At 43.6% G+C, this 26940-nt stretch overlaps 1 protein-coding gene across 5 annotated transcripts in view; it reads left to right on the forward strand.

Annotated features, from left to right (window-relative positions):
• Positions 1-26940, forward strand: part of LOC140199206 (cilia- and flagella-associated protein 44) — a 227791-nt gene that overhangs the window by 15781 nt on the left and 185070 nt on the right. For all 5 annotated transcript variants that reach the window (XR_011886373.1, XR_011886374.1, XM_072260870.1 and 2 more), the window contains exon 8: positions 18772-18936. Coding sequence is in view for 3 of the 5 variants with exons in the window: in XM_072260870.1 (XP_072116971.1) it covers positions 18772-18936 (165 nt within the window). In the remaining 2 variants the exon portion in view is untranslated. The remainder of the gene's footprint in view (positions 1-18771; positions 18937-26940) is intronic.

Here is a 26940-nt window from a genome sequence, read left to right on the forward strand (position 1 = left end):
ATGTTTCAGTGATATTTGTGATAAACAAAGCTAATCTTTAATTCACACAGCAGACCTTCGAGAGAGCGAGAGAGAGAGAAAGAGAGACTAAGGGAATCTCACTCTCCTGATACAATATTTTATACTTTTTAAAAACAAAGATAACAAAACACAATTAACACACATCAAAGTTGCTGGTGAACGCAGCAGGCCAGGCGGCATCTGTAGGAAGAGGTGCAATGGACGTTTCAGGCCGAGTTGTTTGCATTAAAAAACACAATTAACTCCATTTTCAATGGCTATGATCATGTACTTAACTTTACAGTGCTTGTACATCCCAACAAGCAGATCTCCTTTGAATATTCAGTACTAGTGTCTGTTCTGAAAGTGTTTGAGCACAAACTCCAGACAACAAAAATATAGCAGACATCCCACCCTACAAAAACTTATTTCAGGGAGGTAGCAGCCCCGCCCCCCGCAACCCCATATCCCTCCCCCCGCCACGGTCGACCTCCAAGGGTGTATGTAATACTTTGTTTAGTGACTTTGTCTAATCTGTAAACCAAGTTGGGTATATGCAGAAAATATGACATTAAAATATGTACATATGTTATATTATTATTATGTTATCATGTTTATTCTATTACAACTTTAAGCATGTCTACAGGGAGTTTGGCGTCATCATGTAGGATATCAATAGAGTGGCTCCTTAGCATCTAGCCAGCTAGTTTAAATAACGTTAGCTACACTAATGAACGAATGACACCTGTTAAACTCACCTCAACATGTCTTTTACATTTTAATCCACCATGGGCAATAGAAAAGTCACTGTTGCAAACAGTGCAGTGAGCAACACTGTTATTATTTTCAAGGTCAACTGTAAAGCCAGCCCACAGAGAAAACTGATAGGTCTACTTAGCATGAAGAGAGACCAATCAGGATGCTTGCTCTTGCTGTCACTTTCTCTCTCTCAAAAAAATCGATTTGCCGGATATTGTATATAATTTCCGGGCATCAAGGAGCCACTATCAATATGCAGGATACTCCCAGAACTTCCGGGAGAAGTGGGATGTCTGATATATCAACACATAAAATGCTGGAGGAACTCAGTAGTCCAGGCAGCCTCTATGGAGAAGAGTACAGTCGCTGTTTTGGGCAGAGACCTTTAGAACATAGACATCTACAGCACATTACAGGCCCTTCAGCCCACAATGTTGTGCTGGCCATGCAACCTACTCTAGAAACTGCTGAGAGTTTCCCTACCCTAAAAATGCAGAGGAGCACCAGAGGCAGGTGATGGGCAGGCAAGGAGATAAGGTGAGAGAGGGAAAAGGAGATGGGAAATGGAGGGGGGTGAAATTATTAACGGAAGTTCGAGAAGTCGATGTTCATGCCATCAGGTTGGAGGCTACCCAGACAGAATATAAGATGTTGCTCCTCCAACCTGAGTGTGGCTTCATCATGACAGTAGAGGAGGCCATGGATAGACATGTTGGAATGTGAATGGGAAGTGGAATTAAAATGGGTGGCCACTGGGAGATCCCACCTTTTCTGGCGGATGGAGTATAGATACTTGGAAAAGCGATCTCCCAATCTACGTTGGGTCTCACCGATATACGAGAGGCCACATCGGGAGTACTGGATACAATAGGTGACCCCAATAGACTCACAGGTGAAGTGTCGCCTCACCTGAAAGGACTGTTTGGGGCCCTGAATGGTAGTGAGGGAGGGAGGTGTAGGGGCAGGTGTAGCACTTGTTCCGCTTGCAAGGATAAATACCAGGAGGGAGGTATGTGGGGAGGGACGACTGGACAAGGGAGTCACGTAGGGAGCGATCCCTATTCAAGTAGAAAGTGGGGGGGAGGGAAAGATGTGGTTGGATCCCGCTGGAGGTGGTGGAAGTTACGGGGATTTATGTGCTGGATGCAGAGACTGCTGGGGTGGTAGGTGAGGATCAGAGGAACCTTACCCCCTTGATGGGATGAGGGAAAACGTGCGAAAAGAAAGAGGTATGGTTGAAGGCAGCATTGATGGTGGAGGAAGGGAAGCCCCCTTCTTTGAAGAAGGAGGATATCTCCTTTGTTCTGGAATGAACAGCCTCCTCCTGAGAGTAGTGGAGATGGAGGAATTGAGAGAAGGGGATGGTGTTTTTATAAGTAGCAGGCTGTGAAGAGCACAGTCCAGGTAGAGAGTCTGAGTCTGGTTTCTATGATGCATTGAACTGTGACCACAGCTCTGCAGTTTCTTGTGGTGATGGGCAGAGTAGCTGTCCTATCAGGCCATGATGCATCTGCATAGGATGCTTTCTATGGTACATTGATTAAAAAAGGATGTTGTCAAGGGTGACATGCCAAATTTCTTTAGTCTGCTGAGGAAGTAGAGGTGCTGGTGAGCTTTCCATCAGATTTCTCCTTCCTCAGCCTTTTCTGCTCCTACTTATCACCTCCCAGTTTCTTACTTCACCCCTCCCCCACCCACCTAACTTCCCTTTCATCTTATTTCACCGATCACCTGCCGGCTTGTACTCGTTCCACTCCCCTTTTCTTATTCTAGCTTTTCCCTCCTTCCTTTCCAGTCCTGATGATGAGCTTTGGCCCAAAGTGTAGACTGTTCATTCCCCTCCATAGATAAAGCTGAGTTCCTCCAGAATTTTGTGTGTGTTCCCAGCACCTGCTTGTGTTTAAGCTATTAGTGATATTCACTCCTAAGAACTTGGAGCTCTCAGCTCTCTCAACCTCAGCACTGTTAATATAAATAGGAGTAAGTGCACTGACCCCTCCATCTGACATCACTGACCAGTTCTTTTGTTTTGTGTGCACTGAGGGAAAGACTGTGTCATGACACCATGCCACTAGGCTCTGTCTCCTTCCTGTACTCCCACTCCTCATTATTTGTGATATGGCGGTATCATCATGAAGTTTGTCAATAGAGTTAGAGCAGAATCCGTTCACAGTTGTGAGTATGTGGGAAGTAGAGTAGGGGACAAGGACACATCTTGTGGAAGAACCAGTGTTGATGATAATTGCAGCAGAGGTGTTGCTGTCTATCCTTACTGATTGCACTTGCTCTTTGTTAACATTCATGGTTTCATTTCATAGAGTACTGCTTGCTCCGTCAAATTTGTCATCATCCTCTCTCCGAAAAAAATCCCAACTTTTGACCCCGCCATCATTTAAAATGATTGCTCACATATCCCTTCTAGCGCCAAGGCAGTTTAGTTGCAGCATCATAATATTGCCTGACTTCCTGGCTTCTCCTCAGTTGCTCCTTGGACCCTTATCTGTGTGTTTCCCTATGAACTCAGCATAGAATGCTCCATGGTTTGGCTTCCTGTCTTCCAACAAATGTGAACTTAAGCTCATCCAAATACCACACCACAATTTCTACCTCCCATTGCATCCACCACCTCTGGGCTCACTGGCTGCTTTGATTCCTCGTCCAAAAATTCTTCAATTTTAAAGTGGTCAGTTATTTTCCAAATTTCTCCAGAGTCTCAACCACTGTATCTTCCCACTCATTCTGAATATACTACATCTCTTCGAAGCACAGAAAGATGTTTGTTGTGAACTGTTAATAAGAAGAAGTAAAAAGTATTAGATTGAAGCCAAAGATTTCCAAAAAAGGGCGGTAAGACTTAGAAATTGGGAAAAAAAATCTGAATTCATAAGGAAGACCAGAACATTGATAGAAAATGGGGAAATAGAACACAAAAGTAATTTGGCAAAATAGAAAATGAAACAGACTGCAAAATGTTATGTGGATATATTAGAAGGAATAGATGTGCAAAGTTAATGTAGCTCACTGCAGATTGAAACATTTTTTGAGAAAAAATAATTTTAGAGAAATTAAATGCATTTTAAATAAAGCAATAAAATTATCATAAGTTACAAAAATACATAAATAATGCAAAAATGGAATAACAAGGTAGTGTTCATGGGTTCATAGACCATTCAGAAACCTGAAGGTGGCGAGGAAGAAGCTGTTTCTGAATTGTTGAATGTGGGTCTTCACCTCCTACCCGATGGTAGCAATGAAAAGGGCATGTCCTAGATAGATAGATAGACATACTTTATTGATCTCAAGGGAAATTGGGTTTTGTTACAGCTTCACCAACCAAGAATAGAGGATAAATATAGCAATACAAAAACCACAAACAATCAAACAACAATATGCAAACTATGCCAGATGGAAATAAGTCCAAGACCAGCCTATTGGCTCAGGGTGTCTGACCCTCCACGGGAGGAGCTGCAAATTTCGATGGCCACAGGCAGGAACAACCTCCCATGACACCCAGTGTTGTATCTCGGTGGAATATGGCCGGAGTCCAACAGCAAAAAATTCAATATCCGGGCTACAAACATGTTCCTCGATCGTAATATGACCAGGATTGCACCATCCGTTGTTAACCAGAACAGTAAGCCCCCAGCTCCTTTACGCTTACCGCTCTCAGTGCACTTCCGGTCAGGCCGAACGGTCTGGAAGCCCTCCATGGAAAAGTTTTGGTCGGGTATGTCCTGGTGCAGCCACGTTTCAGTAAAACACATAACACTGCACTCCCGAAATGTTCTCTGACTGCTGACTAGCGCCGTCAACTCGACCATTTTATTACCCACCGAACTCCTCTTCTCCATAAGTCTCTGTTGTCTCGACCCGGTCCTCTTTCCTCGCCTTTGTGATCCCCCTTTGCATCCTCTGTGTGTTTTCCTCCAGATGCTGCCTCTTGAAGATGCTCTTGATGGTGAGGAGAGTTATATCTATGATGGAGCTGGATGAGTCCATAACTGTCTGCAGCCTTTTGCAATCCTGTGTATTAGAACCTCCATATCAAACCATAATGCAACCAGTCAGATTGCTCTTCACTATACATCAATAGAAATTTGTAAGAGTCTTTAGTGAAACGCCAAATCTTCTTCAACTCTTACAAAGTAGGGCCACCATGTCTTCTGTTATTCTATTTATTGTTGTATTTATCATAGCCAGGGGTGGTAGTGGGGATAAACTCCCACTACTATAAAGTGCTCCAAATGGCATGCGGCTCTTAACAGCCTCTGACAACCAAGTCCATCTCTCGGCCTTCTTGTGTGGCTTAGCTAGCTGGCTCAGCAGAACTGTTTCTACTGACGAGAAAGGGCAAAGGCGGACGACTGGTGCCTCAAATCCAGTTGCTTTGGGCAGGTGGGGCTTGTAAGCCTTGGATGGCGACCCGTCCAGGAGAAGGAAAACTCTGATTTTATACCTCCGCTGCCTTGCAGCCAGACCCACCCATGGGAAAGGCTTCAGGAGTAAACCCTGAGGAAGAAATCTGGAGCCAGGGTCCCTAAGGCAGTTTGATGTTGTTTACAACTTTACTCTGGCAGTCTCTGCAACAACACTGCTGCCAAGCTGTATTGGCACTTGCCCTTCCCTTGTGACATGGAGAGGGGGAACCTGCTGCATAGGTAACAACCATTTCTTCAAATCTTCCCGCCCAGGCTCGTGGTCTGCAGAGGACACAGTCCACCAGCGGCGCAAACCCACGATCCTCCAGGATCGATGGCTGCCTACTACTACTATTACTGCCATATACAGTGGATTCTGATTAATTGGCTATCAGTTCACCAGGGCAGTTGCCTATCCAGAACAACTCTTAAAGAACAAAATCTAATCAATAAAATGACCTGGATTCCCTTAGTTTATTTGGGAAACTATGCTGCTTTATTGGGACAGCAGACTGTTGCCGAACAGTTTGTAACTAGTGTCAGTCATGTGCACTTGTGTGGCCGTTAGGCACAACACTGTACATAGATAGATCAGTTTTTAAATAGTGCCAGTGGCATATGTTTGTGTCCAAAGAGCACAATTTTTGTTACTGATAGTTGGTGAGAAATAAGCAGTAAGACAATTCAGAACTGTTTTGCTCACCGCAGTTTCAAACATTCAGACTTGGAGATGCCAGAAATGGCCGGGAGTGAAAATGAAACCATTTCATTACTTCAAAGAATTTGTAGGTATCAACAGTCATCTTGAATGTTACAATGAAAATGAAAATTTGGAGGATGCATTCGTCGAAAGCATTGTATGAAGTCAGTCTATTATCTGCACCAGGTGTCTGCACTGACTTTATTCATTTACAGTCAATCAAAAGAACACAGCAGTGTATGCCGAATGAATTCCTCCATTGATACCTATTAGGATCTAAAACACAGTTTTATAGTACTGTAGTAGTATTGTTAGTGTTCTAATTTGTTCTATATTTCACTTAAATACATAATATGTTACTCAGTTAAACAATAGCTTGTCTTTTTATACCTTTTTAACTACTGTATTTCCATGAAACTTCGGTTAATTAAGGCAGCTGCTTAATTGGTTCAAAATGTACTTGTCCCAATGTCTCCCAATTAGCTGGAATCTAATGTATACATACTGTTTACATGAGCAAGGAATTTTATGGTATCCTAGTGTATATAGAACATAGACATTAAAGCACAGTACAGGCCCGTCGATAGTCATGTTGTGTGGACCTTTTAACTTGCTCTAATATCAATGTAACCTATCCCTCCTACAAAGCCCATAACTTTCAATTTTCCTTGTATTCATGTGTCTAGGAGTTACTTAAATACCCCTAATATATCAGCCTCTACCATCACCCCGGCAGTGCTTTCAGACACTCATCACTCTCTGGGTAAAATAAACCTACCTCCATCATCTCCATTAAATTTTTCTCCCCAAAACTTAAAAGGATGCCCTCCTGATTTAGCCAGTATTATCAGGGGAGAAAGATGCTGGCTGCCCAGTCTCTCTATGCCTTTTATCATCTGGTGCACTTCTGTCAACTCACCTCTTATCTTCCTTTGCTCCAAAGAGAAAAGCTCTAGCTCTCTGAGCTTTCTTTATAAAACTAGTTCTCTAATCCAGCCACCATCCTTTACACTGTCTGTAAAGCTTCCACATCCTTCCACAACTGAGCAGGAGTCCCAGAATAGAACACTGGAACACCACTGGTCAGAGAACAGACTGTGCTCCATTTACTACTGCCTTCTGACTTCTATGGTTAAACCAATTCTGTTCCCACGCAGTGAAGTTTCCCTGCTGCCTCTAGGAGCTCTGAATGAGCCTCCCATAGGGAACCTTTTCAAGTGCCTTACAAGATCATAAGACACAGGAGCAGAATTAATTCATTCAGTCAATTGAGTCTGCTCCACCATTCCATCATGGCTGATTTATTATCCCTCTCAGCCCCATTATCCTGCCTTCGCCCATAAACCTCTGATGTCCTGTGGAACATACGTGTAGAACACCTTGGTTTTCCTTAATCCTACTTGCTAAGGCCTTCTATTTCCCCAGCTAGTTCTCCCAAGTCCATTCTTCTGTTCCTTCCTGGCTGTCTTGTGGAGCCCTGTCTGAGCAGAGAGGGTGGGTGCATATTCCGTCTGAAGTTCAGTGATCAGTGATGTTCTGTAGGGATCTTTTCTGGGACTCCTGTTCTTTGTGATTTTTTTTATAAGTGACTTGGATGAGGAAGTGGAAAGGTGGGTTAGTGAGATTGTAGATGAAACAGAGGTTAGTATGTTGTTGATAGTGTATAAAGTTGTCATGGGTTTTAATAGAGTTACAAAATACACGTGGACTAAGATGTTAACTGTCCTGTGCTATCACCAGTGGGATCATCAGTTGATCTGCCAACTGTCTTCAGGAGTTTTGGCCCGCTTATGATCAAGACTCCCTCGAGGTGGTGGGCCAGCAGTGCTAAAGCACCACCTCCCACTGGTGAGCTTAGAAACTTGGCATCTGCCTCTATCAGAGTTGTTGGTCACTTCCATCCAACAGATTATCTACTCTTCAGGTTCTATGCAACTACTGAAGGGTTTGCAAGATATGTACACACTGTCTGACTATCTGCCCCTCTGGACATACTTGGTCCACACCCACGCTGATCCTTTCTCTGCTGCCTCAGCTACAGCCCTGCTGGTAGACTTGATCTCTCTTCTAGTGAAGCCAAGGTCACGCAGCCACTTCTGGAGAGTGAATGCAATAAACCCACGGCAGCCTACTTCGAATGGATAGCATAGCACCCTCCACCCTCTGTCTCTGCACTCTGATCTTAATTCTGTATACTTGGTTAACTTGCGCTCATGGGCTTCATCGATGTTGTCTTCCCAGGGGACTGTGAGTTCACCAATAACCACTTCTCTACTGGTGTCAGACCATACGATTATATCTGGACACAATGTGGTGAAAGCTATTTGCTCCGGGAAGCTGCCTTTCCTGTCCAGGTCAGCCTTGACACACCAATCATTGGCTGAAGAAAGTATGCTTGATCGTGAGCCTGCGCTGTTCACCCTTGACTTGGAACCTTCTTTCACAAATGATAAATGATGTTCTGTGCAGCATGGGGCATGAGATAAGTTGTGCTGCAGTACACTCTGCTCAACTGCTTATGTTACAACTTTGAGAACGTTGTTATGTCTCCAAGTGTACATGCCGCTGGAAAGATTGACTCTGCATGCACTCAAGATATGTTGAAGTGTTCCCTTCTTGCCACAAGCAGCACACCTGTCTGTCTTATCTTCATACCAGGTGCTTAGGTTGGCAGGTGTTGGGAGCAGATCGTACGCTGCTCTGCATAGAAAAGAAATGCAGAGCGATTCCATCTGCCACAGAACATTCCAAGATAGATGTCGTTCTTCAACACTTTCCCACCGGGTCCAAGCCCCTTGTTTGTCCAGGCCAGCTGTTTTAGTTAACCTCTTCTCCTCTTCTACCTCCCGTATTTCCTGTGTTATAAGCTCACAGTGCTCCTTACCTGTAGAAGATGACCACCACTTGTGGGTTGCCCATCCAAGTCCCTGGCAGACTAGCTGGATAGCCCCAACTGTCTCCTTGTGCTTCAATCTAGACTCTGCCTCATCAACTGCTACATGGGCTGACCACTTCCTGCCTGATCTCAGATCCGGCTGGGTGTTCTTGATGACAGGGTCTTTTGAGTCTTGAAGCATCAAGCATGATCTTACCTTGGCTACCTTGACCTCTTCAACAAGGGATTGCACTGGGATGGTAGGTTTTGTTTGGCAACTATGGGTTACAACATTGGTGAGGCTTCTTGGTACTCCAAGCCACTTCTTCACATACTTGTTGATTTTCCGTTCCATCGTCTCAACATGGGACATTGCCACTTCATAGACAGTTAATGGCCACATTATCCGTGGCATCAGTCCGTACTGCAAGCACCACAACTTCAACTTGCCAGGCAAGCCACACTTGTCAACAGACATCAAACCTCTGCTGATCTGTTCTCCTGTCTCTTGAACCCTCTTGGCGTCTCTCAGCTCCTCTGTGTACCATCGCAAGAGGCTCTTAACTGATTGGTCCTGAATGGATGGAATCTCCTCTCCAGAAAGGGTGAGATCAAAGTCAACCAGCTTTCCTCTCCTAAGAACAAGGCTCCTTGACTTCTTGGTCTTGAACATTCTTCCCTAATCCATTAGCTCCTCGAGTCTAGATAGTACATTTTCCACTACCTCCGTGCTGGGACCCAAAAGAGTAAGATCGTCCATGAACGCTCGTATTGGTGGTAACTCCTCTCCGCCATCAAGTGCGGCACCTGGTCCCACTGATTCTGCAGCCCTCACAATGACCTCCGTGGCTAACACAAAAAGGATGGGTGAAATTGCACATCCCATTGGGATTCCAACATCCAAGCTTTGCCACCTAGTTGTAAACTGCTGAGTGGAAAACCTCATCCGGAAATCGTTGTAGTACTGCATAACAAAGTTCCTCACCTTAGCAGGAATCCATAGGAATTCCATTGCAAACTCAATCAGGACATGGGGAACAGAACCATACGCATTTGCAGGATCAAGCCAAACTACAGCCAGATTTCTTCTTAACCTTTTCGACTCCTGGATGGTACGCCATATCATACTAGAATGTTCAAGGCATCCTGCGAAGCCTGGTGCTCCTGCCTTCTGCACAGATGTATTTACTAATCCATTCTCTATCACAAATGAAGATATTCTTTCTGCCAGAATGCCAAACATAATCTTCCCCTCTACATTCAGGAGTGAAATTGGTCAGAACTGATTCAATGTAGTAAAATTCACTTCCTACGGGGTGCATACTCCTTCAGCCTCACTCCATGACAAAGGAACAACACCTTGTCTCCACACCACCTTTAACAATCTCCACAAGTATTTCCTCAGCTGTTCAAACTTCTCGAACACCTTATACGGCACTCCGTTAGGTCCTGGCGCTGAGCCTGACCTTGCCTGTCTGATGAATCGTTCGACTTCTGCCAGTTTGGTTCTGACAGATCGAACTTCACTCCTGGCTTGGTAGGCTTCACAAGTCCTGAAATGTCAAGCAAAGGAGCCTCCTGCTGTTCGTTAGAGTAAGTGCTTGCCAGGTGATCCTCACGTTCTTGAGAGATGTTAAGCTGCCTGCTCTTACTTTGTTCAAACAGTTTCTTTGTGAACTCGTGAGGGTTCTCAAAGAACGACTTTCTTGCCTTCTCTCTCTTCTTTCTCTTTTTACATTGTGACTGCACGACGGAGTGATGCTAACTTTGTTTGAAAATGCTCTCGGAGATCAGCAAGCCCTGGCTTGTCACCCTCACTTGCTACCTTCCACCTCTGTCTCAATGATCTAAGCTCTCTCCTCAACCTATTAATCTCCTTCTGGTGCCTGCTTGGTTGCTGTGTAGGCTTTGCTTTCTTCAACTCAAGCAAACCAAACCTGTACTTTCCAACAGCGTAAATCATATCGCCCATCACTTCCAACTTTCTCTTTGATGTCCCCTGAGAGTGCTCTCCAACATCATACTGATATCCCATCAAACACACACCAAGCCTTCTCATCTGCCATTGCTGGCCACTTGACTTCCTCTTCTTCCTACCTCCTCACCACCGCCATCATGCGAAGGATCTACCTGGGTACTGCCCAATAGCATCATTATATAAGATATAGACTCTCCTAAATCCGTTCTTAAGCTGCTTCCCGATTACCTTGTAACTTGCAAGAGCCCTGTCTGATCCTTGTTTCTTAAACCTTAAATATGCCTCTTTCTTTTTCTTGACTTGACGCTCCACATCTCTCGTCAACCATGATTCCTTCACCTTACTATCTTTTTCCCTACCTCAGTAGAACAAATCTATCCAGAACCCCATGCAAGTGCTCCTTAAACAGCTTCCACATTTCCATTGTGTATTTCCCTGAGAGCATCTGTTCTTGATTTACACTACAAAGTTCCTGCCCAATATTCACCCTCCACAATTAAATACTTTACCTTATTGTCTGCTGCTGTACCTGTCCAGGGTGATGGTGAAGGTCAAGGACTTGTGGTTACTGTCTCTGAAATGCTCACTCACCAAGAGAGCTGCCACATGACCAGGTTCATTTCTTGAAAAGAGATCCAGTAAGACCTCCCCTCTAGTCAGCCTGTCTACAAAACTGTGTCAGGAATTGTTCCTGGACATGCCTAACAAAGTTTGCACCATCTAAACCTTTTGCAAGTCAATATTAGAGAAGCTGAAGTAATATTCCATAAATATTTTTTAGTCTTAGAGCATTTGGTATAGCAATTAGACCAATGCTATACTTCTCCTGCAGGATGCAGAAGATCAGGGAGACTTCAAACTGACCACGTGATTTGAGATGCTCAGAATGTCATAGATAAGAGTTTTAGTGAGTAGTCACACCTAAAGTACAGGCAGAATGTAGTATGGTGACTACTGTGAAAGGAAAAGGGAGTGGAGAGATGGTGCAGTATTCCCCTGTGTCCATTCCCCTAGAAAACTAACACATATACTATTTTGGATACTATTGTGGGGATGGTGGTAAATAACATTTCAGGAGAGGGCAGCAGTAAGCCAGACCTATGATACTAGGACTAGCTCTGATGCTCAGTGGGGAATATTGAGAGCAGACCAAAGTCTTGCGCTAGGGGACTCGGCAGTTAAGAGGGGAGACCAGGATATTCAGTGGCCACAAAAATGACTCTGGAATGGTGTATTGTGGCCTTGGTGCCAGAGCTTGGGATGCCATGGCGTGGCTATGGATTATTCAAAAGGAGAAGTTGAGCAGATAGAAGCCGTTCATGTTGGCTCAAATGGCAGAGGTAGAGAAAGGGATAAGGTCCTGCAAAGTAAATATAGAAATTAAAAAGCAGGACCTCATGCTTAATAATCTCCCATTAACTTCCAGTGCCACATGCTAGTGAGGGTAAGAATAGGAAGATAAGGCAAATGAATGTGTGCCTGAAAATTTGCTATATGGGGTAGGGATTCAGATTTTTGGGCCATTCGGACCTCTTCTGGAGCAGAGGTAACCTGTACAAGACCGGAAATGGAGGGGAGTTAATATCCTAGCAGGCAGATTTACTAGGGCTATTAGAATCTATCCAAACTATAAAGAGACTTGGCATTAATTAATAAGGCAAGAATTATTTTAGTTATTAATATCTGATTCTTCTGTTTTGGAGTTAACTAGTGAAAGGGTCACGTTGGACTGAGCAGGATAGAAGATAAATCATGAAAGAACAGTCAGATGATAAGGTTTAAGTTGTTTTAGGAAGAGTGCACTCAAGGTAAGAGTTTCTGAATTTTCTGATCTTGTGAGGGTGTAAGATGGAACTGGAGGTGTATATATCTTAATTTCAAGGCAGTGAGAAGCCAGAGTAGAGTTGGCATATGTAGATTAGATACAAAGTGGGACAGAGAGGAAAGGGGCAATGTTTGGTGATATGCATAATGTGATAAAGGTTGAAGAAATGAGTATGGTGTATGATATAATGTATTACCGCTAGTTTTCTGCAAGTGATCAATTACTTTCTATACCAATTGAATGGTTATCATGGCACTAATCTTTAGTTGGAACGAAATATGTGGACAGATGCAGTGTTACCTTTTGGTAAGCTAAACCAGAACAGGATTTGCATAGTAAATAGCAGGGCCCTGGAATGTGTTATAGAACAGAGAGACTTCGGGGTACAAGTACATAGTTCCCTGAAACTGGTGACAAAAATAGGCAGGGTGATGAAGAATTCATTTGGCATGCTTGCCTTTATCAGTCAGACACTGAATACAGGAGTTGGGGTATCATGTTACAACTGTGCAAGATACTGATGAGACACCACCTGGCATATTCTATGCAGTTCTGGTTGCCTAGCTATAGGAAGCATGTCATTAAGACGGAGAGCATACTGAAAAGGTTCACAAGTATTTTACTAGGATTTGAAGGCTTGAGATACCAGGAGAGCCTGCGTAGGCTGTGGGTGTTTTTCCCCGGAGTCTAAAAGGCCGAGGGGTGAGCTTTACAGAGGTCTATATGATTATATGGGACATGGATAAGTTTAATGCTTATGGTCTTTCCATGACCATGATTGTTCTTGGCAATTTTTTTCTGCAGAAGTGGCTTGCCCCATTGAAGCACCTTCAATTACTCCAAAAGACTGAGGTTTGGTAAAATACTGAAAGGCTTTTATTCGCTGTACAATACGACCTCCACAGTGAGTGTCTGCCCCCGGACTGAGGGGGAGGGGCAAGGCGAACACCTTTATACAGGACTGTGTGGGAGGTGCCACAGGGGCAGTCAGCAGAGGGGTGTGTCCAGACAGGTAACCGAGTTACAACATATATACACGGTTTACCACACCCATTGCCTTCTTCTGGGCAGCATCTTTACGAGACAGGTGACTCCGGCCATCAGAGATTGTCTGCCTGGTGACAGTGGTCGCATAACCAGGACTTGTGATATGCACCTGCTTCCATGGCTTCTTGTGACCCTGATCAAGGGGGTGGCTATGCAAGTGCTACACCTTGCAGGGTGTAGGCTAGGTGACCTGCAGGCTAGTGGAGGGAAGGAGTGTCTTGCACCTCCTTTGGTACAGACGTATCTCCATCCCATCACCCATTTCCTAGGATAAGGAGTCTAAAACTAGAGAGCATAGGTTTAAGGTGAAAGGATAAAAATTTCAAGGGGAACTGATAATCAGCTTTTTCACACAGAGGGTTTGGTTATGTGGAACAAGCTGCTAGAGGATATAGTTGATTTGGGTATAGTTACAATGTTTAAAATACATTTAGACAAGTATATGGGTAGAAACGGTTTAGAGAGACGTGCTAACATGGACAAATGGGATTAGCTCAGGGAGACACTTGATAAATAAACGAGTTGAGCCAAAAGACCCGTTTTTGTGTTCTATAACTCTTTGTCACCAAATTGCTAATCAGAAGGGAAGGTTTCCCTTGAATCTTCTATTACAAAGGTGAGAGAATTGGTTTACATATCAGAGATTACACTGGGCAACAAAGATTTTGCGCCCTGAATACTTTTGGGTGTATTTTATGGATTTTGGGCTGCTGATCATTAAAATCACCATGAAATCTCCCTATCATGCATCATTTTTGGAAACTGTGTCTAATCATTATAATAAAGTAATTGTATTTTCAGGAGTATTTGTGTTAGCAAAATGTCTCACTAATGTGGCAACAGCCACGATACTTTCTGTTATATTTGTGGTAAGTATACACTTAAATCTTAAAGATGGAGCCTGACTCCTCTTATTAAGAAAAGCTTTGAGCTCTACCGTGGGTGTAAAATTGGCAACTAAGCCAAAGCCTGTGCTCCTCACGTTTGTTGCACAACATGTACTGTTGATCTTAGACCTTGGCTCAGAGGTACTTGGAAGTCGATGCCTTTTGCTGTCCCGATGATATAGCACGAGCAGAAGGATCAAGTGACAGACGGCTACTTCTGTCTAACTGGTGTGTCTGGTTTCTCTGCTAAAGACAAGAAACCCATTGAATACTCCCTTCAGTCATGAGATCTGTGCCGCATGATAATAGTCTTCCAGTACCGTAGCCTCCAGGGGCATGGTGTCTAGAGGAGGCAGATGAAGATGCCTTGATGCATGAGCCAGGAATGGAAAAGGACACTGATACTGATACAGACTTTGAATGCTTTATGTCAAGTGACCCTTATCTGGTAACTCAATCTGAATTAAATTACCTGATCAGAGACTTGGGTTTGTCAAAGGCAAAAGCCAAATTTCTGGGTTCAAGACTGCAACGATAGAATCTGCTGTCACCAGGCACAAAAATTTCCTTGATGGATTTCAATATTTGAGACAACTGTTTCTATGAATAACTAGCCAAGATTAAGGAAGGCATTTTTGTTGGTCCGCAAATCAAACAGGTCATCAATCACAGACAATTTGAAGAACTTCTAGTGGGACCGGAGAAAATCGCATGGAAGGTATTCTAGGATATTGTTGAAAATTTTCTTGGCATTTATAGAGCACCAAATGACATGCAATTGGTTAACAATATGCTTCAAGCATACAAAACCAGGTAGAACAACATGTCACTAAAAATTCATTTTCTGCTTTCCTATTTAGACTTCTTCCCTGGGTCTTGGTGCTGTTAGTCACTTGCGACTATCTCCCCGGGCTCATATGCCAACTTGTCTCACTAGTTAACTCTGCTAACAGCCACATGATTCAGCGGTGAAACTATACGGCATAAACAATATACGTTTGTACATCAAGGTTGTTTCAATTAAAGAAGCCTCCATTTGAATGAATGCTGTGTAAATGCTGCCCATACAGAGTTGGCGGTTGGCAAGAAATAACATCATACACCGCATAAAATATAATTGAAGTATGCTTACTAATTTCAGTTTTATCAAACGGTTACTAAGAGAAAGAAAAGAAAAAAGAGACCATTACAGTAAAACCAGCCTAAATGTGCACGTAATGTTGGAGCTCATACTGGAGTCATCTTTAACATGTGCGCTGGACCCGTGGTCTGTGTGAAAGCACCCGCCACATTCTGAACTTCCCTTGAAGTTCATCTCGAACAAACTAGCTCTTTCTCAGGAGTATTAGGCCTTTCTCCTTAGAGCCATTCATCTGTACAAAGCACTTCGTGCAGCGTGACTCTCCTTCCGATGGCATTCTGCAGCCCCTTCCCTTCTGCCCTGCTCTGCAGCTTCTGCCTAAAGACCCCAAATTGGACCGTCACCAGGCTCTCTCCTCCCCACTCGCTCTATAATATTCTCCCAATCCCGCCATCCTGATTGGCTGACACAACATTCTTAAATTGAACAACATGTCATCTTATCTTTAGCTGAAACCAAACTAGTCTACTAGCAGGACACACTACTTTTGCAGAAAACTGCTAATGTAAACTATCCCACAGCATAGCAGTAGAAATCTTAACCAGGGCATTACATAAGCTTGGTGAAAGGTTTCTCCAGGACATGGAGAAATGGTATCAGGACAACTGGAATCCAACAATGCTGGCTGATTATTGTTAGACACTTAAGCGAGAAGCCTCAGACACCGAGTACAAATGAAAATCATTCAACAAAACATTTTTAGCTTAGTTGAGCTATTTGTAAAGAGTCAGCACCATTATACTATTAAATGCATTATATTAGTTTCTTGTTTCTTCAAATTCCTATGTGATACAAGTAGTCTACAGTTGTATTTGTGTTCAGTCTTTGTGCTCAGTCTACCATAACCACAAAAAATTTCAAAGGAAGCAACATTTAAAAAAAAAATTACTGTCCAGTGTTATTGATGACTAACTAAGAGGTGTAATTTGTGTAGTTTTTAGAGTTTTGCAACCGTAGATTTTTTCGTGTTCCCTCTACTCACTTTATGACCATGTCCTACATTTCTGGAAAGTAATTCTGGAAAATCACTGCTCCAAGGTGGTCAGGCCTCCCACTCCCACCAAACTTTAAACAAAATCAACATATTGGAGTGCTTGACATTACAAACTATTAACTTATCTGAACATAGCTTGAGATTGAGTAACTAGGATAGTCACGCTGTTGTAGATAGGTGTAGTTCAAACATTGAACATTTCACTGAATCACTCCAGTTGTTCTTGAGGGAAATTATTTTGGTGAACCATATTATAATCCAAGCATTGGATCCTATCAATTGATTTTCAGAAGAGTTTGACTTTTGTCAGGCTTGATTATGGTGAATTCTCACCATATACAGTGATGAAGGTTTTGGTTTCCTGAGATTGGAAGGGGCCAAAAGAATCTTCAGATGCTGAAAATTTAAAATGGGAACAGAAAATGCTGGGAAGGTTCATCAGATCGAGCTCAGGAGATCTAATGAAGGGTCATTGACATGTATCATGTTTGTAAGGTACTGTGTTGTTGCTGCATTTATACCCTGACTATGACAGTAAACTTGAACTTAAGGTGAAATTTTAACTCTTTTGCTCTCTCTGCATATGCTGCATGTTCTGTTGAGTATTCCCAGCATTTCAACTTCCTGAACTTATTAGAGATCTGGTTTTATTTCATCACATCAACCTATCTGAGTTGTAATCAATCATTGTTCAAAGAAAACTGGCAGATACTAGACTTGTCATCATCATCAGGTGCCGTGCCCAGTTTGAGCTTTGACTGCCATGGCCCACACACTCCTGTTTCGGGTCAAGTGGATCAATTCATTGGTATTCACTTCCAGTTCTCTGGCTGCTGTCTCCATCATCATTTGTCTTTGTCTTCCTCATGCTTTCTTCCCTTCAATCTTTCCCATAATTACCGTGCATTCTAACTCCTCTTTCCTCATCACATGTCCAACGAAGTTACATATCCGTTTCATGATCTCATACATTATTTCTCTTTTTGTGTTTGCTTTGTTCGTGACATCCTCATTAGATATTCGTTTTGTCTATGATATTCTTTGCATCCTCCTCAAAAACCACATCCCTGCTGCTTCAGTTCGTTTCCTCATGTTACTAGATATTGTCCAACATTCTGAGCCGTATAACATAACTGGATAAACGTAACATTTCAGTACTCTGAGGCGGGTTGTCATGCCTAGTTTAGTATTGGTCAGTATACTCTTCATTCTCATAAAGGTGTCTTTTGCCATCCCTATTCTTCTTTTGACATCTATGTTGCACCTGCCATCTGATGTCACCCAGCTTCCTAAGTAGCAAAAGTTCTGTACTTGTTTTATGTCTTCCCCATTTATTCTCAGCCTGTAGATTGGATTCTCCTTCTTTTTGGATATCACCATACATTGTCTTTTTGCAGTTGATAGATAGACCCATTTTTTGCACTTTCTTCAACAACTATATCAATTAAGTTTTGTAGTTCTTCCTCCGTACTTGTAATTAACACAGTGTCATCTGCATATCTGAAATTATTGATGTTTTCACCACCAACTTTGATTCCCAAGATGTCTCTTATTTTTTGTAATATTGTTTCACTGTACACATTAAATAAATCAGGGGAGAAAGCACTCCCTTGTCTAACGCCTCTCTTGATTTATGTAAACTGACTCACTTCTCCATCTATTCTTACAGCGGCAGTTTGTTCCCAGTACAGATTTCTGATTAGGTGGAGGTCTTTCGAATCTAGATCTAGAGTTTTCTGTAATATTTCAAATGACTTACTGTGCTTCACTTTATCAAATGCTTTTGTGTAGTCGAAAAAACAAACACATCTTTTTGCACTTGAATAGCTCGTTCTGATAGCATCCTTAACATCAATATTGTGTTTCTTGTTCCTTTGTCTTTCACTAAACTTGTACAAGAAAGAAATTTATCATTTTGCATAGAAATCCCAAATATTAAGGTCCAGTTACTCATAAGTATTTCTATAGCTTGACAGTTAGTTTGTAGGTAAACATGGCAGTCTGTTTACCCAGAGGAAATAAAATAAATAAACTATTAAATCCTATTTTTGGTAATATTGATTGAGAGAGAACTTTTGGAGAATAATCTTGTGGAAAGTTATTTATCTCATTGTATTTGTCTTAGAAAATATACTGCTCTCTTGCAGGTGATGTCTGGCTGTGAATGGGGCAATATGCTGTTGTGGGATGGTGGTCTTATCAAGGTGGAGCTGCGCAGGAAGGGTGACAGGCCTTGTCATCAAGGATCCATTAATCAGTTTGTGCTGGATGAAGGAGAACTTATTACAATTGGAAGTGATGGGTGTGTACGGGTGAGTAATGACGCTGGCAGGTATCAAAGCTCAGATATGGTATTAATGACCAAAATATGGTGAGTACGAAGTCTGTTTATTTCCTTTGCTTCATTCACCACACACCACTATTTTATGTTGGCTTTGGCACTGTTCTGTATAGAGATAGCAGCAGGTGGTGACCTACCTTCTCAGAATTTGGTATTGATTCTGGGACATCAGCCTGAAAGAAAAGGTGTACTGCAATAGGTGGGAGAATACTCATGTGGAGCGTAAGAACTGAGCAGCATTTCTAAATGACATACATTGCTGTTGTTCAAGTTAATCAAGGCTACAAAAGATATAGGAACAGAATTAGGTCATTTGCCCAATGCGTCTGCTCTGCATGATGGTTGATCCAATTTTCCTGTCAGACCCAGTCTCCTGTCTCCTCCCCATATCCCTTCATGCTTTGACCAATCAAGACTCTATCAACCTCTGCCTTAAATATACATAAAGGTTTGGCCTCCACGTCTGCCTGTGGCAAAGAATTCCACAGATTCACCACTTTCGGCTTCTGTTCTGGATGTCAGATATGGACTTCCCGCGAGACTACCAGCCTCCCTGATGGTCACATCTTCACCAGGTGCATCGAAATGCAGCTCCTTAGAGACTGTGTTAAGGAACTGAGCTGCAGCTCGATAACCTTTGCTTTGTTAGGGAAAACGAGGAGATGATAGACAGGAGCTACAGGGAGATAGTTACCCCAAGGCTACAGGAGACAGATAAATGGATGACTGTTAGAGCGAAGGGAGAATGCTAGATCATGTGGGCCGTCCCCCTCAACAATAAGTACTCCATTTTGAGTACTATTGGGGTGATGACCTACCTGGGGGAAGCCTCTGGCACTGTGTCTGGCCCTGTGGCTCAGAAGGGTAGGGAACTGAAGAGGATGGCAGCAGTACTAGGAGACTCTATAGTTAGGGGGATAGATAGGTGATTCTGTGGACATGAAGAAGGAACATGGATGGTAGCTTACCTCCCAGGTGCCAGGGCCCGCAATGTTTCTGAACTGGTCCACAATATCCTAAAAAGGGAAGTTGAGCAGCCAGAAGTCATAGTACATATTTGTACCAATGATGTAGCTAGTAAAAGGGAGGAGGTCCTTTAAACTGAATACAGGGAGTTAGGAAGGAAGCTGAGAAACAGGACCTCAGGGGTAGTAACACACATCAAAGTTGCTGGTGAACGCAGCAGGCCAGGCAACATCTCTAGGAAGAGGTGCAGTCGACGTTTCAGGCCGAGACCCTTCGTCAGGACTAACTGAAGGAAGAGTTGGTAAGAGATTTGAAAGTGAGAGGGGGAGGGGGAGATCCAAAATGATAGGAGAAGACAGGAGGGGGAGGGATGGAGCCTAGAGTTGGACAGGTGATTGGCAAAGGGGATATAAGAGGATCATGGGACAGGAGGCCCAGGGAGAAAGACAAGGGTGGGGGGAACCCAGAGGATGGGCAATGGACATAGTCAGAGGGACAGAGGAGAAAAAGGAGAGTGAGAGAAAGAATGTGTGTATAAAAATAAGTAACAGATGGGGTACGAGGGGGAGGTGGGGCATTAGCGGAAGTTAGAGAAGTCGATGTTCATGCCATCAGGTTGGAGGCTACCCAGACGGAATATAAGGTGTTGTTCCTCCAACCTGAGTGTGGTTTCATCTTGACAGTAGAGGAGGCCGTGGATAGACATGTCAGAATGGGAATGGGATGTGGAATTAAAATGTGTGGCCACTAGGAGATCCTGCTTTCTCTGGCGGACAGAGCATATGTGTTCTGCAAAGCAGTCTCCCAGTCTGCATCGGGTCTCGCCAATATATAGAAGGCCACATCGGGAGCACCGGATGCAGTATATCACCCCAGCCGACTCACAGGTGAAGTGTTGCCTCACCTGGAAGGACTGTCTGGGGACCTGAATGGTGGTGAGGGAGGAAGTGTAAGGGCATGTGTAGCACTTGTTCCGCTTACAAGGATAAGTGCCAGGAGGGAGATCGGTGGGGAGGGATGGGGGGGACGAATGGACAATGGACAAGGGAGTCGCGTAGGGAGTGATCCCTGCGGAAAGTGGTGGGGGGGGGGAGGGAAAAATATGCTTAGTGGTGGGATCCCGTTGGAGGTGGCAGAAGTTACGGAGAATAATATGTTGGACCCGGAGGCTGCTGGGGTGGTAGATGAGAACCAGGGGAACCCTATTCCTAGTGGGGTGGCGGGAGGATGGAGTGAGAGCAGATGTGCGTGAAATGGGGGAGATGCATTTGAGAGCAGAGTTGATGGTGGTGGAAGGGAAGCCCCTTTCTTTAAAAAAGGCGGACATCTCCCTCGTCCTGGAATGAAAAGCCTCATCCTGAGAGCAGATGCGGCAGAGACGGAGGAATTGCGAGAAGGGGATGACGTTTTTGCAAGAGACAGGGTGAGAAGAGGAATAGTCCAGGTAGCTGTGAGAGTCAGTCGGCTTATAGTAGACATCAGTGGATAAGCTGTCTCCAGAGACAGAAAAATCTAGAAAGGGGAGGGAGGTGTCGGAAGTGGACCAGGTAAACTTGAGGGCAGGGTGAAAGTTGGAGGCAAAGTTACTGAAGTCAACGAGCTCAGCATGCGTGCAGGAAGCAGCGCCAATGCAGTCATCGATGTAGCGAAGGAAGAGTGGGAGAGATACCAGAATAGGTACGGAACATGGATTGTTCCACAAAGCCAACCAAAAGGCAGGCATAGCTAGGACCCATACGGGTGCCCATAGCTACACCTTTAGTTTGGAGGAAGTGGGAGGAGCCAAAGGAGAAATTATTAAGAGTAAGGACTAATTCTGCTAGACAGAGCAGAGTGGTGGTAGAGGAGAACTGATTAGGTCTGGAATCCAAAAAGAAGCGGAGAGCTTTGAGACCTTCCTGATGGGGGATGGAAGTATATAGGGACTGGACATCCATGGTGAAAATAAAGCGGTGGTGCCAGGGAACTTAAAATCATCGAAAAGTTTAAGAGCGTGAGAAGTGTCACGAACTTAGGTAGAAAGGGATTGAACAAGGGGGGAGATAAAACTGTGTCGAGGTATGCAGAAACGAGTTCGGTGGGGCAGGAGCAAGCTGAGACAATAGGTCTGCCAGGACAGACAGGTTTGTGGATCTTGGGTAGGAGGTAGAAACGGGAAGTGCAAGATGTGGGAACTATAAGGTTGGTAGCAGTGGATGGGAGATCCCCTGAGCGGATAAAGTTGGTGATGGTGTGAGAGACAATGGCCTGGTGCTCCTTAGTGGGTCACGATCGAGGGGTAAATAAGAGGAGATTTCCGCGAGTTGTCACTGTGCCTCGGCAAGGTAGAGGTCAGTACGCCAGACTACAACAGCACCCCCCTTAACAGCGGGTTTACTAGTAAGGTTAGGATTAGTGCGGAGGGAGCGGAGAGCAGAGCGTTCGGAAGGAGTGAGGTTGGAATGGGAACAAGATGCGGTGAAGTCGAGACGGTTGATGTCCCGTTGGCAGTTAGCAATAAAGAGATCCAGAGCAGGCAGAAGACCAGAGCGGGGTGTCCATGAAGAAGAGAAGGGTTGAAGATGGGAGAAGTGGTCATCGGTGGGGGTGGAAGAGTCCTTGCCGAAGAAGTATCCATGAAGAAGAGGAGGGTTGAAGACTGGAGAAAGGGTCTCGGGATTGCTGTCTGTGCCATGTGACAGTGAAGAAAGGAGTAGAACAAGGTGGCAGATAAATGTGTGGATGAAGAATTGGAGCAGGAGACAGGGATTCATATTTCTGGATAATTGGAATCTCTTCTGGGGTGGGTGGGACCTGTACAAAAGGGACAGGTTGCACTTGTATCCAAGGGGGACCAATATTCTTGTGGGCAGGTTTACTAGAGCTGTTGGGTCAGAGGCATTGTGTTACATCACCTTTCCTTTTAATAATACTTTTTAATCATTTTGGAACTGATGATACTAATTGTAGTAGATTTGCAATTGGAAATTTTGTCCATTCTTGCTTGATATAAGACTTCAGCTGCTCAACAGTCCGTGGTCTCCGTTGTCTGATTCTCCTCTTCATGATGCACCATACATTTTCAATAGGAGATAGATCTGGACTGGCAGCAGGCCAGTCAAGCACACGCACTCTGTGTCTACAAAGCCACGCTGGTGTAGCCGGTGCAGAATGTGGTCTGGCATTGTCCTGCTGAAATAAGCATGGACGTCCCGGGAAGAGACGTCACCTTGATGGCAACATATGTCTCTCTAAAATCCTAATATACACCTCAGAGTCAATGGTACCTTCACATACATGCAACTCACCCATGCCGTGGGCACTGATGCACCCCCATACCATCACAGATGCTGGCTTTTGCACCTTTCGCTGATAACAATCTGGATGGTCGTTTTCATCTTTGGCACCGAGAACTCGACACCCATTTTTTCGGAAAACTAACTGAAATGTGGACTCATCTGACCACAGCACACAGTTCCACAGTCTTTCGGTCCATTTGAGATGAGCTCGGGCCCAGAGAACTCGCCGGCGTTTCTGCATAGAGTTGATGTACGGCTTCCTCCTTGCGTAATACAGTTTCAAGTTGCATTTCTGGATGCAGCGACAGACTGTGTTGAGTGACAATGGTTTTCCGAAGTACTCTGGAGCCCAGGTGGCTGTAATTGTCACAGTAGCATGACTGGTTCTTAGGCAGTGCCGCCTGAGGGTTCAAAGGTCACGCGGATTCAACAGTGGTTTCCGACCTTGCCCTTTCCGCACTGAGAAGTCTCTGAATTCTCTGAATCTTTTCACATTATGTACTGTAGATGTTGAAAGACCTAAATTCTCTACAATCTTGCGTTGAGAAATGTTCCTTTTAAACTGACTAACAATTCTCTCACAAATTTTGGCACAAAGGGGTGAGCCACGACCCACACCACGACGCATCCTTGCTTGCAAAGACTGAGCCTTTGATGGACGCTACTTTTATACCCAGTCATGATACCTCACCTGCAACCAATTAGCCTGCTTAATGTGGAGTCTTCCAAACCAGTGTTACTTGAATATTCTGTGCACTTTTCAATCTTATTTTAACTCTGTCCCAACCTTTGTTGAGTGTGTTGCAGCCATCAAATTCTAAATTTGTGTATGTTTACAAAATACAATTAAGTTGGTCAGTAAAACTATTGAAAATCTTTTCTTTGTACTTTTGTCAGTTAAATAAAGGTTCACGTGAATTAACATATCACAGATTTTTGTTTTTATTGCATTTTGGAAAATATCCCAACTTTTCTGGAAATGGGGTTTGTAGAATATGGGTGTAACATGAATGTAAGGAAGGACAAGCCAAACATTGCGTACAAATGTAGATGGAGCAAGGAGTTAAATTGTACCACAGAGGCAAAATTCAAAAGGGCAAAGAATGCAGGACTTGAAGGTGCTGTATTTAAATGCATGTAGTATTCAGAATAAGGTGGACGAACTTATGGAGCAATTAGAGATTGGTTGGTATGATGTTGTGGGCATCACTGAGACATGGCTGAAAGAAGGCCATAGTTGGGAGCTTAACATCAAAAGATATATTTTGTATTGAAAGGACAGGCAGGAAAGTACAGGCAGTGGTGTGGCTCTGTTGGTAAGAGATAGAATTACATCTTTAGAAAGAGGTGACATAGGGTCAGAGAATGTTGAATCTTTTGTGGGTGAAGGTAAGAAACTGCAAGGGTAAAAACCATCATGGGAGTCATATGTAGGCCTCCAAATAAAGGTATGGGGTTGAGATTGTAAAGGAAGCTGGAAAAGGCATGTAATAAGGGTAATGTCACAATTTTAATGGGGTACTTCAATATGCAAAGGGTTCGGAAAATCAGGTTGGTGTCGGATGGCAAGAAAGGGAATTTGTTGAATGCCTGCAAGGTGGCTTTTTAGAGCAGTTTTTCCTTGAGCCTACAAGGGGAACGACTAGCTTAGATTGCGTGTTGTGTAATAATCCAGATCTTATTAGGGAACTTAAGATAAAGGAACCCTTAGGAGACAGCGGTTGTAAAATCGACGACACATAAGTGCTGGAGGAGCTCAGCAGTCTGGGCAGCATCCATGGGGAAAAAAAAGTACAGTTGATGTTTTAGGCCAAGACCCTTTGGCAGGACTGATGGGCTAGTGATCATAATATGATTGGATTCACTCTGCATACTGCAATTTGCAATTTAAGTCACATGTATCAGTATTGCAAAGGAATAAAGGAAATTACAGAGGCATGAGAGAGGAGCTGGCCCAGGTGGATTGGAGGGGGATATTGGCAGGGATGACGGCAGAGCAGAGGTAGCTGAAGTTTCTGGGACTAGTTCAGAAGGCACAGGACAGATATGTCCCACAGAAAAATTATGCAAATGGCAGGGGTAGGCAACTGTGGCTGACAAGGGAAGTTAAAGACTGCATAAAAGTGAAGGAAAGGGCATGAAAGGTAGCAAAAGTGAGTGGGAAATTGGATGATTGGGAAGCTTTTAAAATCCAACAAAAGGCAATTAAAAAAGTATAAGAAGGAAAAAGATGAACCATGAGGGCAAACTAGCCAGTAATATAAAGTAGGATACCAAATGTTTTTTCAGTTATATAAAGAGTAAAAGGGAGCTGAGGGATGATATTGGAACACAGGAAAATAATGCTCTGAGATAGTAACGGGGGACAGAGAAATGGCAGATGAACTTAATGTGTACTTTGCATCGGACTTCACTGTGGAAGACACTAGCAGTGTGCCAGAGATCCGTGAGTGTCAGGGAACAAGAGTGAGTGCCAATGCCATCACAAAGGAAAAATTTCTGGGCATACTGAAAGGTCTTAAGGTGGATCAGTCACCTGGACCAGATGAACTACAACTCTGAGTCTTGAGAGAAGTTGCTGAAGAGATAACGGATGCATTGATCATGATGTTTCAGGAATTACTTGATACATGGTTCCAAAGGACTGGAAAATTGGAAATGTCACTCCTCTTTAAGAAGGGAGGAAGGCAAAAGAAAGGAAATTATAGGCCAGTTAGCCTAACCTCAGTGTTTGGGTAAGTGTTGGAGTCTATTATTAGGGATGAGGTTTCGGAGTACTTGGAGAATAATGATAAAAATAAGTCAAAGTCAGCATGGTTTCTGTAAAGGGAAATCTTGCCTGACAAACCTGTTAGAGTTCTTCAAGGAAGTGACAATCAGGGTGGACAAAGGAGAAGTAGTTGATGCCATTTACTTGGATTTTCAGAAGGCATTTGATAAGGTGCCACACATGAGGCTGCTTATCAAGATAAAATCCCATGGTGTTATAGGAAAGATATTGGCACGTATAGAGGAATGGCTGACAGGCAGGAGGCAGTGAGTGGGAAATCAAGGGGGCCTTTTCTGGTTGGCTGCCAGTGACTAGTGGTGTTCCTCAGGAGTCAGTATTGGGACCATTACTTTTCACATTATTTGTCAATAATTTAGATAATGGAATTGATGGCTTTGTGGCAAAGTTTGTGGATGATACAAAGATAAGTGGAAGGATAGTTAGTGCTGAGGAAGCAATGTGATTGCAGCAGGACTTAGACAAATTAGAAGAATGGGCAAAAAAGTGGCAGATGGAATACAGTGTTGGGAAATGTATAATAGTGCGTTCAGGTAAAAGGAACAAGAAATGTAGACTACTATCTAAATGGGGAGAAAATTCAAACATCAGAGGTGCAGAGGGACTTAAGAGTCCTTGTGTAAGACTCCCAGAAGGTTAATTTACAGGTTGAGTCTGTGGTAAAGAAGGCAAATGCAATGTTGGCATTTATTTCAAAGGGAATAAAATATAAAAGCAAGGAAATAATGCTGAGGCTTTATAAGACACAAGTCAGGCTGCACTTGGAGTATTGTCAACAGTTTTGGGCCCTGTATCTCAGAAAGGATGTGTTATCATTGGAGGGAGTCCAGAGGACGTTCATGAGGATGATTCTTGAAGTGAAGGGTTTAACATATGGGGAGCGTTTGGCAGCTTTGGGCCTGTACTCACTGGAATTCAGAAGAATGTGGGGGGATCTCATTGA

This window comes from Mobula birostris, chromosome 6 (genome assembly GCF_030028105.1).
Source record: "Mobula birostris isolate sMobBir1 chromosome 6, sMobBir1.hap1, whole genome shotgun sequence".
Taxonomy (NCBI): domain Eukaryota; kingdom Metazoa; phylum Chordata; class Chondrichthyes; order Myliobatiformes; family Myliobatidae; genus Mobula; species Mobula birostris.